At 34.7% G+C, this 12,640-nt stretch overlaps 1 protein-coding gene across 1 annotated transcript in view; it reads left to right on the plus strand.

Annotated features, from left to right (window-relative positions):
• Nucleotides 1-473, plus strand: part of LOC149183009 (cysteine synthase-like) — an 85,193-nt gene extending 84,720 nt beyond the window's left edge. Inside the window, exon 10 of the mRNA XM_089417027.1 lies at nt 24-473. Coding sequence (XP_089273153.1) covers nt 24-116 — 93 coding nt within the window. The 3' untranslated portion in view covers nt 117-473. The remainder of the gene's footprint in view (nt 1-23) is intronic.
• Nucleotides 474-12,640: the final 12,167 nt, after the last annotated feature.

The following is a 12,640-nucleotide window of genomic DNA, read 5'->3' on the forward strand; positions in this document are numbered from 1 at the left end:
ATGGATCTGTCTCTTATTTGCAGGTGATACTCCCAAGCTTTGGAGAGCGGTATCTTTCTTCTGTACTTTTCCAATCAATCAAGTTGGAAGCTGAGAATATGGTTTTTGAACCATGAAACTGTGAAATTAGTAGTCATCCACACTGAAACTTTGTGCCCAAATTTGTTGAAGTGGTTCCTTTACCGCTAGTTCTATCTTTTGATGGTTCTTATTGTTCCTGAAAATAATAGATCTGTCTAACGAGCAAAGGATGCGTTGAGTTTAACTTAATTTTCTTATATTTGGTGGGCATCCAATTTCATGTTGTTTTCTTAACCTTTTGTCAAGATATAGTTAGGATCCAATATGATGAATGTGCTACGTGTTTGAAAATGCCTTGGAGACCATTTTACCGAGATGAACTTCGTTCATGCTAACTCGAGCTGAAAATAATTGTCCAAAAACAGCTTTATCACCACTTTGCTATTTTGTTATATTTGGTGAGCACATCCAATTTCATGTTGTTTTCTTAGCCTTTTATCAAGGCATAGTTAGGATCCAATATGATGAATGTAATATATGTGTTTGAAAAATGTGTTGGAGATAATTTACCGAGGTGAACTTTGTTCATCCCAACCCGAGCTTAAAATAATCGTCCAAAAACAGCTTTGTCAAGATTTTTCTAGTCCACTTCTGATCACCATGGTGATTTAGATTACACATTTTACACTACCGAATTAATCTGAACGCATGTTCAGCATCATTTTGCTTGTATCTAAGAATGAGAATGCCCCTCTGGGGTGTTAACAGATTATTAATCTGGTTAATCTTTTCTTGATTTTCTCCTACAATAAGATGATGTTGTGAGAAAGTATCTTTGAAAATTTCCAGTGTCTGTGTTATGCTTATTTTGATTTTGCTCGTAGTGAGGGTTGGCAGGCAGATTACTCCTGTACTTTGTTAACATTTTTTTTGGCCCAGATAAAATTCATCAACTCACATGCTAGGTAGTATTCAGTTGCAATATGGTTTTGGATTGATTCCTTTTTCCAAATGAAAACCTTGTTGAGAAACTCTAGTGTATTTTCACATATATCTATAGCATCTCTAGTAAATCCTTTGTCGTAGACTAGTACTCCTTACCCAGGGGTATTTGAACTTTGCATCTGGCGACATGGAATTTGTGAAATGCCCAACAACACTGATAACACTGGTTGAGCTAACTCCTTTGACTCAAAGTAATTTATACAACGGATTTGCTAGCATTCCAGTGAAATGCCCAACAACATTGATAACACTGGTTGAGCTAACTCCTTGGACTTAAAAGTAATTTATACAATGGAGTGGCTAGGTAGCCTCACCCATCCCTTATTTTGAGAAATGGAATCTTTTTGAATAAGCTGCTGTGCTATGAAAAGTAAATTAAAATCACCTAGGACCTGGCCTAATCCATATCCCCTCGATGTTTTTCTAGTTAATACAAGCCAGATCACCTTCCCTTTTTAATTTAGAGATAATTTATTTATAGGTAAGTTTACACAGTAGTTCTGATAGCATTGTAAGCCTAACCAAATCATGCGACTTTTCAAGTCAAAATGCTATGTTTACCCATTTCTACATTTGTAGGCGTCAATGAAATATTTAGATATTTGGAAGTTGTGATACATTTTTGAAGTTCCATTTTGAAGTTTGGTTATAATTACCTTTATGGAGAATAAATTATTTTGTATTTCTGTGAGATATGAACCCATGCCACTTCTAACACGAACTTACAACATTTTCTCGGCAACAATGTTACTTGGGAGCGGGAGCGACATTTTCAGAAGCTCCCGGTTTGGGAGCGAATCCCGGAGCGTTATATATATATATATATATATATATATATATATATATATATATTTTGATACATATATGTGAACAAAAACATGTAGAATAATGAATTAGATATAAAAAACATAAAAAAACGTAGATTGAACCATACAACAACAATCATTTAGAAGTTATAATCTTGATCAACCACGTCCACAAGTTAGTAACATAGTAACATACAACATATTGAGTCTCATGATTCATCAATCTTAAAGTTTCAAGCTTTCAAAATTCAATATATAACATTTATCATCATTGATCACCAAAGTTGTACTTGTAAGCTAAGTGTAACTATTACAACAAATAATATCTAATATGAAATGAAATGTTATAAAATGAAATGAAATGAAACAACTTTCAACTTTCATGAAGCATCATATTCATAATTCATTACTAATGATTTATAATTGCCAACTTCAAACTTAAATTGTCATATATTGTTTAAAAAAATATCATAATAAATATGAAAGAGTCAATAGTTATAAAAACTACTAGAAACTAGAAAAGAGAAGTAAATCTATTGTCTATTTCTTATGCTTGGGCCTCTTGCCACCACGAGAAATGTCTAATTTTTTAGTCTTGTTGGAAAATCAAGATCTTTGTCATTAATATCACCCTCTAAGCATTAATATCTAGAGGTATCTTTGTCATTACCTCTGTATTTGTAGGGATCTTTGTCATTAATATCACCCTCTAAGCATTAACATAAGATAGAACAAGCATAGCATGTCAAGTCAAGATTTTGTTTGAGTGATGCGTGCATTTTTAGGAGGGTCATGAGAGAGGAGTTCGACAAACAATGTCACTAATATCAAGGTACATAGAGGGATTGGTGTTCTTGATTAAATACGAGTTCCATACCGTAATACATGACAAAAGTCAATGGAAACATTGCAATCCCCCAATCTTGAAATCTTGAAAAACTGATAAGTCTGCTGGATTTTGAATGAAATCTAAAATTCTACTTTCTCCATATGAAATCCATTGAGAACGGAACCACTCTCAAACATCCAGAGTCATTTAATGGTAATGTTAAAAATTTAAGTAAAATGATGAAAATGAATATTAAGGAGAATGTCACTTTTACTTTAAGAATTTAACATTACCATGAATAGCATATCAATACTGGGGCCTAGACTTAATCATTAAGCTGCCCCCTTCAAAAATTATTTGTTTCTTTAAAAAAAAATTGCATTTCAAACATTACTACAAAAAAATTGCAAAAAAGACAAAACGCTCCCGAAATTGCTCCCGAAAAGGTGGGGAGCGCGGTCCCAACCCGCTCCCGCCTGGAGCGCGGATTGGGAGTGGGATCGAGGGGGGCGGGGAGCGCTCCCCCGCAACATAGCTCGGCAATAACTTAGACATGTCCTGCTTGGGGATTGGATATGAGTCCCAGAAAAAGTTAGCCCGAGTTTTTCTCATTCTTCACACATGTTCACTGATGTTCCGTGCTTTTTATTTTCCTCCTTTGTGCTTCGGTTTTCCCTTGCAAAGAGAACATGTTTCATATAATTTTTTTTCTTCTTTTGCCTCGTCACATCATACTTAAATTCTTTTAACCTCAACATAACAATAGAGCTTGCTTGCTACTTCTTTGGATTGCACAAGGGGACTGCTTTTTATTGATTATTATTGATTCCGTCGTCCATTTCTTTTGCATTTTTGAAAATACATCTCAGATTATTATAAACAACCGAAGATAAATGTCACTCAATGTCACATCATACTTGAATTCTTTTAACTTCAACATGACAATAGAGCTTGCCTGCTACCTTTTTGGATTCCACAAGGGGACTGCTTTTTATTGATTATCATTGATTCCGTCGTCCATTTCTTTTGCATTTTTGAAAATATATCTCAGATTATTATAAACAACCGAAGCTAAATATCACTCAATCACATTTTTCCAAACTATTCCTTAATTATTTTTTTTGGGAGCAAATGTATCTGTCCTAATTTATTTAAACAAATAATCATTTATTTCTTTTTGGAAGCAAATTTATAGGTTCTAATTTATTTAAACAAATAATCAAAAGTAATGTTTTGAAATGAATCAAGGGAACCAATCTCATTTTCAAATACACATTTACAACGAGTACATCACAAATTATAATGGTTTGGCACTGATACATTATTAGAGATCAATGGATTTGGTCAAGATTAATGCCTTGCTATCTCCAAGAAGGGTGATTCTGAAAAACTAAATTTGTCATGGACACACTTCCAACATGACTTCGTAAAAGAACGCTACGAAAATATATGATTTGTTATAAAATTCTCTGGTGAATTTGAACTTGATTAACTTCCTAGCTATACCTTGTAATGTCTTGAAAACAAGAGCGAAAGACATGTACTTTTACATAATTTGATATAGATTCTTGTTGCTAAACTCAAAAGTAATGTTATCATAGTCATAGGACATTTTACCACTCGATTTGTCTTGCTGGATATGCAAGGCCCTTTTTAGGCAAATCAAGGGCAACTGGGAAGACAAACTACCATCACTTTGATCTGTCTTCCTATTCTTTAGGGTCTATGTTACAGGGTTTATTGAATTTTAATCTTGCGGTTTGAATTTTGGCAAACCTTAAATTTTTTTTTTAGGTTGCGCGAACCTCATTGAACCTCATAGCCATTGACCAAGTCCAATAACTTCATGTCACAACTCCAGCTTTTAATTATCCTTGCAGTTTTCATGTCCGTGATAGCATTTTTGATGTTTACTGATATTGATTTCTTACTATATATATATAGCAGAACCTAATGGCGAACCTCATCTGAACCTCATCAAAAATTTCGAACTCAGACCAAACCTAATCATAGCCAAACTCGAACCTGAACCATGTGACATTGTTTAGGGTGAATTCAATCACTGCTAGAGGCACTTCCCTATGGAGCACTCTTGCAGTGTGGTCTATAGAGGATCAGTTCAAAAGAAATACTATTTCAAATTGTTGGTGGAGTCTTATTTTGTTCATATTTACTTTGTTATTGTTATAAGCCGAAAATCAATCATAAAATGTAGCAAATCATGTGATAATTAAAGTGCCAATAAATGTTTGTCTGTTCCCTATGGAGCACTCTTGCAGTATGGTTTAGAGAGGACCAGTACAAAAGAAGTACTATTTCAAATTGTTGGTTGAGTCTTACTTTGTTCATATTTACTTTGTTATTGTTATAAGCCGAACATCAATCATAAAAGGTAGCAAATCATGTGATAATTAAAGTGCCAATAGATGCTTCAGACAAACTGAAATGACTACATTTCATCTGTTACAGACCCTTTTCAGATTAAACTATTGTTATAAGCTGAACATCAATCATAAAAGGTATCAAATGATGTGATAATTAAAGTGCCAATAGATGCTTCAGACAAACTGAAATGACTCCATTTCATCTGTTACAGACCCTTTTCAGATTGAGTTTAAAAAAGGTTAAAAAAACCTACTCATCCAACCATAGATTATATAAATCTTAAACATAATGCTGTAAACAATATTTCTAAAACTACAAGATGCAGTAAAATACTACATCTATAGAAACAGATTTCTTTTAGTTCAGAGTGAAAGACATGTTTTTAAGTATACAAAACAAAATACGAGATTTTGCAGGCATGCTTTGAGATCATTGTACTAACAGCAATGAAGAAGAGGCCACGATGCAGGTCCAAAGTCGAACAAAAAAATAAATGACAATTACTCCAAGACAAGTTTGACACACAGGTTTAAGAATTTGAAAAAATAGTTATTTGAAATTGCAAATACTACAAAACTACTAAAGTAACCTTAGCTCTGTTTTGACTATAAATAATTGCCAACCTTTTTAAGTGAGTTGAAGGTAAGAAAACAAGGATGAGTCTGGATCAAACTTCACGAACAAAACCTTTAGCACCTGGTAAATGCATTTGGAGATCAGCAAGTGAACCAAAGTTACTAAGGCTGTGGCAACAATTTAAGAAATTTCATGGAGTTATTATTCAAATAGTTAGTAACCAAGGTAACTTCAAACCATTTCTCCGAGACTTGAGCTTCAAAATAAAAAATTATAAGATGATATTTTATGATTAAGAATTTATTATATGTTTTTTTTTTTTTTTTTTTTTAATATATGGTTTATATTTAATTTATATAATAATTTTAAATTTTTTAATAATAACAATAATTTAAAAATAAAATTATAATTTAATAAATTTAAATATTTATTATTATTATTATTTAAATTTCAAAAATAGAATTAAATCTATTTTAAATATAGAAGTAAATTTATTTTATTTTATACAATAATTTAAAATAAAGTTATAATGAGATAGGAAGTGGCATTAAATTTAACTATTAGAAATAATAATTTAAAATAATAAAGCTATACTGAGATAGCGGCACATATAAAATCGGGATAAGAGGTCTGAGCAAGGTCTGAGCAATTGTTCAGGTGACTGCCATACCGACTCCACACTCGCTCGCTGGTCAAACAGTGAAGAAGGTCCGAACTCAAACAAGAATGTCGGGGCCGAAACGTCTCTGCGGGGTTTCAAATCGGCGCAACATAGAAGATCGTAATTTATTAGGAATGAGAACTGGATCAAGGGGTAAGTCATCAAAGATAAGAGGTGGACCAAGAGATCAGGGTGAAAGGCCGAGGGAGGCTACGAACTTATTGGCAATGGGAAGATTAAGAGAGGCCCAGAAGGTGCTGGGAATGAGAGCTGGGCGAAGCTGTTGGAATCCCGACAACAGTGGAGATCAGATTTTTCTAGGAATGAGAGCTGGGCGAAGCGGTCGGAATCTCAACAACAGAAAAAATCAGAAGTTATTTGCGATAATTGTTGGGCAATGCTGTCGAAATCCCAACAACAGAGAAGATCAGAAATTAGGGTTTAGGGCTCGGCAAAGCGGTCGGAATCCCAACAACAGAGAAAATCCGCAGTTATTTGCGATAATTGTTGGGCAATGCTGTAAAAATCCGAGCGACAGAGAAGATCAGAAATTAGGGTTTAGGGTTCGGCAAAGCGGTCGGAATCAAAGCATCAAAGTAGTTGCAGAGATGGAAGAAGTACAGATTGAGGTGGTGCGATTGCAGGAGGAAGAAGTGGGGCCTATGAAATGTGACAGGGAAGCGGTACAGTAAGACCACAGATACAAAGAATGGGAGGTTTCGCCCCTAATCCGGTGAAAGTAAGTAGAGCAGAAAACCTGTGGAAATCCCTGATCTTCGCGTCTGCAACCCCAATTCGTCGGATCCCCGGCCCAACATCACGTCAAGTTATGCCCGCTGAAGAACGGCTTATTGAAGGAATTTTCATGTATGTTATTTGAATATTGTCAGGACAGTTTTGTCGCTAAAAGCTTCTGCCGGTAGTTTTTGTTGCCGGGCTTTAAACATGTATGCTCTGAAGGTTGTACACAGGTTTCCAATTTCTTTCAGGTTTTACACCGATTTCCAGCATTTTGTATTCAAGAAATTGTGTTTAGTTAAGTTTGTTGTCGCTGTACAAGTTTAAGATTTATATGCCTTTCTTAATTTGCATACTTCTCCATCGTCTCTTTGAGAATATAGAGTATGATTTCATAAATTTACATGGTTTTGCATATGGTCTTTTTTTTTTTTCCAAGAAAAGATTAGTGACTTTCTATTAATAAAAATGAAAAAAATAAAAGTTACATTGTGTATATGCATAAAGCGTTTAGAAAAAATGAAAAGTTACATTGTGTATATGCATAAAGCATTTAGAATTTGTCCAAAGGGACTCGTGTGTCTCTGGGTGTAAACAAGACACACATTGTCTTTGGGTGTAAACAAGACACAAATATAGTAGCAAGAGCTACTAAAAAATAAAAAATAAAATTCTTTTTTCTCTTTTTTTTTGAATTTGTTTTCCTAGAGACCCCATGTGATGGAGTAGTAGAGACAATTGCTAGTTCATTATTTCTGGATATGTTTGGAACTTTGTTATCTGAATCAGAACTTTGGGATACATGAGTTCGCTTAACTACCCCTGTGCCTTGATTATTGTTTTTTCACTTAATGGGTTTCCAAGGGTTATCAACGGTAGATCTATTTGGATTCTCTGCTTGGTTCTGGTCTTCCTCCTTTCCTTTTCCCTCCTCTTGAGAGCCTTGTTGTTTTTTTGTCTCTCACTGTTGCTGAGTTTCATCATTTTCATCTGACGATGAGGGTTTTGGAAATTGCCATCCTTTTGGTTTTTGCAGATTTTTTTTTTTTTGTTTTTTCTTGGCTTGTTTGCATGTGATTTGCAAGTGCCATGTTTGGTAGAAAACCTTGCTTCTGAATGCAGTGTTTTCAAAATCTAACCAATGAGTCCACTTGAAATCTTTGTGTGTCAGATGAACACAATCTGGAAAGCCTTTGCTTAAGTCCATCTCCACACAAATACGAGCAAATGTGAAGATCCCTTTTTCCATTCTTTCTCGATCCAGCTTTAGAAACCTTCCCAAAGAGTTTCCGATGCCTTCTAAGACCAGATGGTGCCAAAAAGGTAGTGGGAGGTTGTGAAGCCTTACCCACACCAACATTTTTGAGACCACCATTGAGTTTGCATCAAAACCAGGGAACCATGGGGTTATGAAGAGCCCCGCCCTTCCCCAGAACCATGGTCTGTCATTTATGACATGATTGTAATATTTTTTACTATCAAACTAAACCACAAAAAAACCTTTTGCACACATATAAATATTGTAGTCTCTGGTCCAGTTGAGATAGATCCACTCACTTAGATCTTCATATTTGGGCCAGAAACCATTAAAACGACAAATGATAGCTTTTGCTTGTAAATTATCAAAGAGACCACTTACTTCTGAGAATTCTATGGACAAATCTGGAGCTTGATCCATCTTTTCTACTATGTACAGACCTGGAATTATCAGATTTGGGGTTTGTTTGTCCTGAGTACCAACTTTCCCTCTTAATACATCTTTAAAAGAGGCTTGACCCTTGTCTATCGGTACTGATATGGCATAAGTGCTTGCTTTTGGGGCTCCTCCTTTTAGCCGTAGATTCTGGATAATGATAGAGTTCCTTTGAATACCATAGTCTTTCAAAGGGATCTCTTTTGTAACACTTCTCTAGAAAAAATTAAAGTTTGCAATGAAGCAGAAATACCTGTGATTTTTTGCGCATTTTGCTTCAAATTTGTCACTTGATCTGTACTCTAGAACCATAACGTTATCGATTTCCCAGAGATAGTTTTGATAAATATTTGATACAAATCCTCTAGATCTGGGTTTGCCCCTCTCCTACCCCATTGGACTTTTGTCCCTTGTTTTTTATTGTTTTGTTCAAAATATTGAAAATAAACTTCAATAGATACCACATAAAAAATAAAAAATCGCTGATCAAAGCAGAATATTTGTTTGCAAAACTTTGTGACAACTTCTCTAATGCCGAAGGGATAGCTTTTTTGTCTCCATCCGCTGTTGCCGCAAAGCAAAGGGTCGAGGGATTGATTCGCCAGCTTCTCAATGGCAGAGTTGACCCATTTAATCCGATCGAAGATTTTTCGGTGAATAAATCCGACTGAGGAACCACTGCATGCAGCAGAGTTGACTGGGTTTCCAGATCCAATCTTTTTAAAAACCCCAAATCTGACAAAGAAAAAGGAACCCCCACTCTCGATTGCGTAGCGAAGTGATCCGAATTTAAACAGGAACGCAACAAATTACAGAGATAACCATAAATACAAAGATGCAGCAGAAATAATAGTCCAGTTTATTAATCAAATACTGAAAATATGCTTACAAACAGAAATGGAAATAAACTAGCTAGGGCAATGTGAGCTTATCCCTGAGAAGAGATGTGATGACTAAATGCCTTTGAACTTCGTTACAATGAGGTTCAAGGGCCTTTTTATTATTGAACAATAAAAGCAAACCCTAAACAACCAAAACCCTAACCCGAGGAGATGTAACACCAAGAGTTTATGGGCCCTGTTGGGGTTAGTTGGACAGCCAACTTCACGGGGTCGTGACTTGGTCATATTATCTCCGTTTGTCGCGCATGATACCCGTTGGAAATATCTCTTTGAGGACTACGGCGGAAAAGATGATATTATTTAAAAATCGTTGGTAGTAAATTGCCAAAAAAACGTCGTTTAGGGCCTCAAAACGGCTTCAGAAGTTTAGGACCCGAAAAACGCTAAAAATAGTAAACTGTGCTATAATTAAGGAAACTGAAAAATTGAAAGAGAGTTGTGCGGGTCCAAGTGGGATAAGCGGGTGGCCAACATCTACATGGATCATGGAGGTCATCAAAAGCCATGCAAAAATAGGGTTTAGGTTTGTGGAACCACCTAAAGTTTGTCGCACGTAGGGAAATCGAGATGAAGCCATCAATTTCTTCAGTTTTCTCTGTTGAATTGAATCTCTTGCAAAGCTGACACTGTTTTTTACAGCGGGTGAAAGAGAATCAAGAAAACCAGACTCTTGTCCAACAAGATGTTGTAACTTATCCTTCAAAGCATTGACCAAACCAACACGGTCCTCAACACTAGCTACAGAACTAGTATGCAGGGCAGAGCTGAGATCAACCATGCTGTAGGGCGCGAGCTGTTCTTCAGAGCCTCCCCTCTCCCACAAGTTCCAATCAAAACTCCCCTCTTTACGTTGTTCATACCTCTTTGTGTATTGTCATGTTAGGTTTCTTTTGAATTTTTATTTTTTTAAATATTTATGTAGAATAAATCAAGTGTGAAAATTTCACATTATATATCATATGGAGTGCTCTCTCCCATTTATATGATTACATTTATGAAGCTTGTTTTGAATTTATGAAAATTTTTTTTTTTTCTTTTTAAATATTAATGTAAATTTATCATAGGTTTACAGGGATAAATATTTTTGAACAAGGTTTTTAAAATATTAATTTAATTATCAATAATTATTATATGGATTGTAGAGATCTTTTCCAAAATATTTTAGAATGTTTTTTTATAGTGTCACAAATCGAAGGTTGAGAGATCTTTTCCAAAATATTTTAGAATGTTTTTTTATAGTGTCATAAATCGAAGGTTGAGAGATCTTTTCCAAAATATTTTAGAATGTTTTTTTATAGTGTCACAAATCGAAGGTTGAGATCTATTTTTAAAGTAGTAATGCTCTTTATACCCTGTTAATTAGTTAAAAAATGCTATATGAACATGAATTATGATCTTTTGGGCATGTGGTATATGCCATGGTATTGGCCCATAATATTGTAACAAAGTCTAATTATAGGTTAAAAATCTCGATGGTAGAGTAAGACAAAGTCTTCAGAGTAAAGAATGTTACATGTTTTTTCATATGTATACATGTTTAACTCATATATCAATTCTTTGTATAATGAATATTAATAATAATAACTAAAATAAAGTTATAATTTAGTTAATTTTTGTAATTGTTTTTAATTTTTGCAATTGAGATGTATAAAGAGGGAATTGTTTTGATGCTTGGTCTTTTAATTTCTATAGTTGCTTTATTTTGATTATATAGTGTAATTTTTTTTAATAAAAAAAATGCTTTTATTTTTGTTGGCTAATGTGTTAACTTCCTAAAAAAATTTCTAGGGTTGGAAGTGTGGTAGAGAGACGGTAAAATATTGTTTGACAAGGGAAGTACTTTGTGGAGATCTTGAAAAGATTCAAAGTGAATCATTAGCAATTGAAAGAAAATTGTTACTTCCAAGTTAGAGGTAGTGGACCCCCCTACTTTATACTTGCAATTGATTGACTCTTAGATGCATCTGGTCAATACTAGATTACATATGTTTTGTTGTTAATACGCTTAGTCAGTTTATGGTTGAGCCAAAGTGAGTGCAATATGTGGTAGCGAAACTGTTCTAAGATATTTGTGTGGAACAATGAAGTATGAATTGAGTTATATCTAGGGAGGTGGAGTGAAGTTAATGGTTTATTTGGACGCTAACTAGGCAGACAACATAGTTGATAGGAAAAGTACTTCAGGTTATTTCAACTTGGGGTTTGGATTTGTTTCTTGGTTTAGTAGAAAAATATAATTTAGTTGCATTGAATTCTACTGAGGTTGAGTATATGAAAACCAACTTGGCATCATGTGAGGCCATTTGGCTTTTGGAAGTTACTCTTGGGGCTGTTTGATTAGGAATTAGAGCCGTTTATGATACATTGTGACAATCAACGCTACATCAGGCTCTCAGAAAATCCACTGTTTCACGACAAGTTGAAATACATAAAGGTCAGGTATCACTTCATTCGACACTGTTTGTAGAAGGGGACAATGAAGGTATAGTATGTACCTACAAATAAGCAGGTGGTAGAGATTTTCACGAAGGCCTTGATGAAAGGCAAATTTGTCTTCTTTTGAGATAAATTGGGGGTAGTGTAGAACACTTTCTTTGCTAAGAGGGGGTGTTGAATTTTGGTAACTTGGACAAGTGATTTTGCATAGACTTAGTGTCGAGCATGCGTAATATGTTCAACAATTTTTTCTAACAAAGTGACTTTTATTTTTTCCTAGGTAAAGGAACATTAATTAATGCTGGCTAAAGTAATGATTTGTTATAAAGTACCTGTAAGTGACCTTATGTTTAAATCATGATCTTAAGATCTAAGGGGATGATGAGATTTGATTTCATCCACAGATCTCGTCATGAATTATGAGGTTGATGAAAAGTGATAAAAGTAACTGCGTGGAGAGATGGCAATAAACGCTTCAAGAGAAGTTGGCACACATGCTAAGGAGCAGCGAGCGAGGAAAAAGGAGCAACATACAAATCGAGGCAGGTCACATGTGTGAGAAGACTGCATAGAAATTTGTAGGCATAA

Source organism: Pinus tabuliformis, chromosome 3_2 (genome assembly GCF_031772625.1).
Source record: "Pinus tabuliformis cultivar Carrire ecotype Pingquan chromosome 3_2, CPIR1, whole genome shotgun sequence".
In the NCBI taxonomy this organism is placed as follows: domain Eukaryota; kingdom Viridiplantae; phylum Streptophyta; class Pinopsida; order Pinales; family Pinaceae; genus Pinus; species Pinus tabuliformis.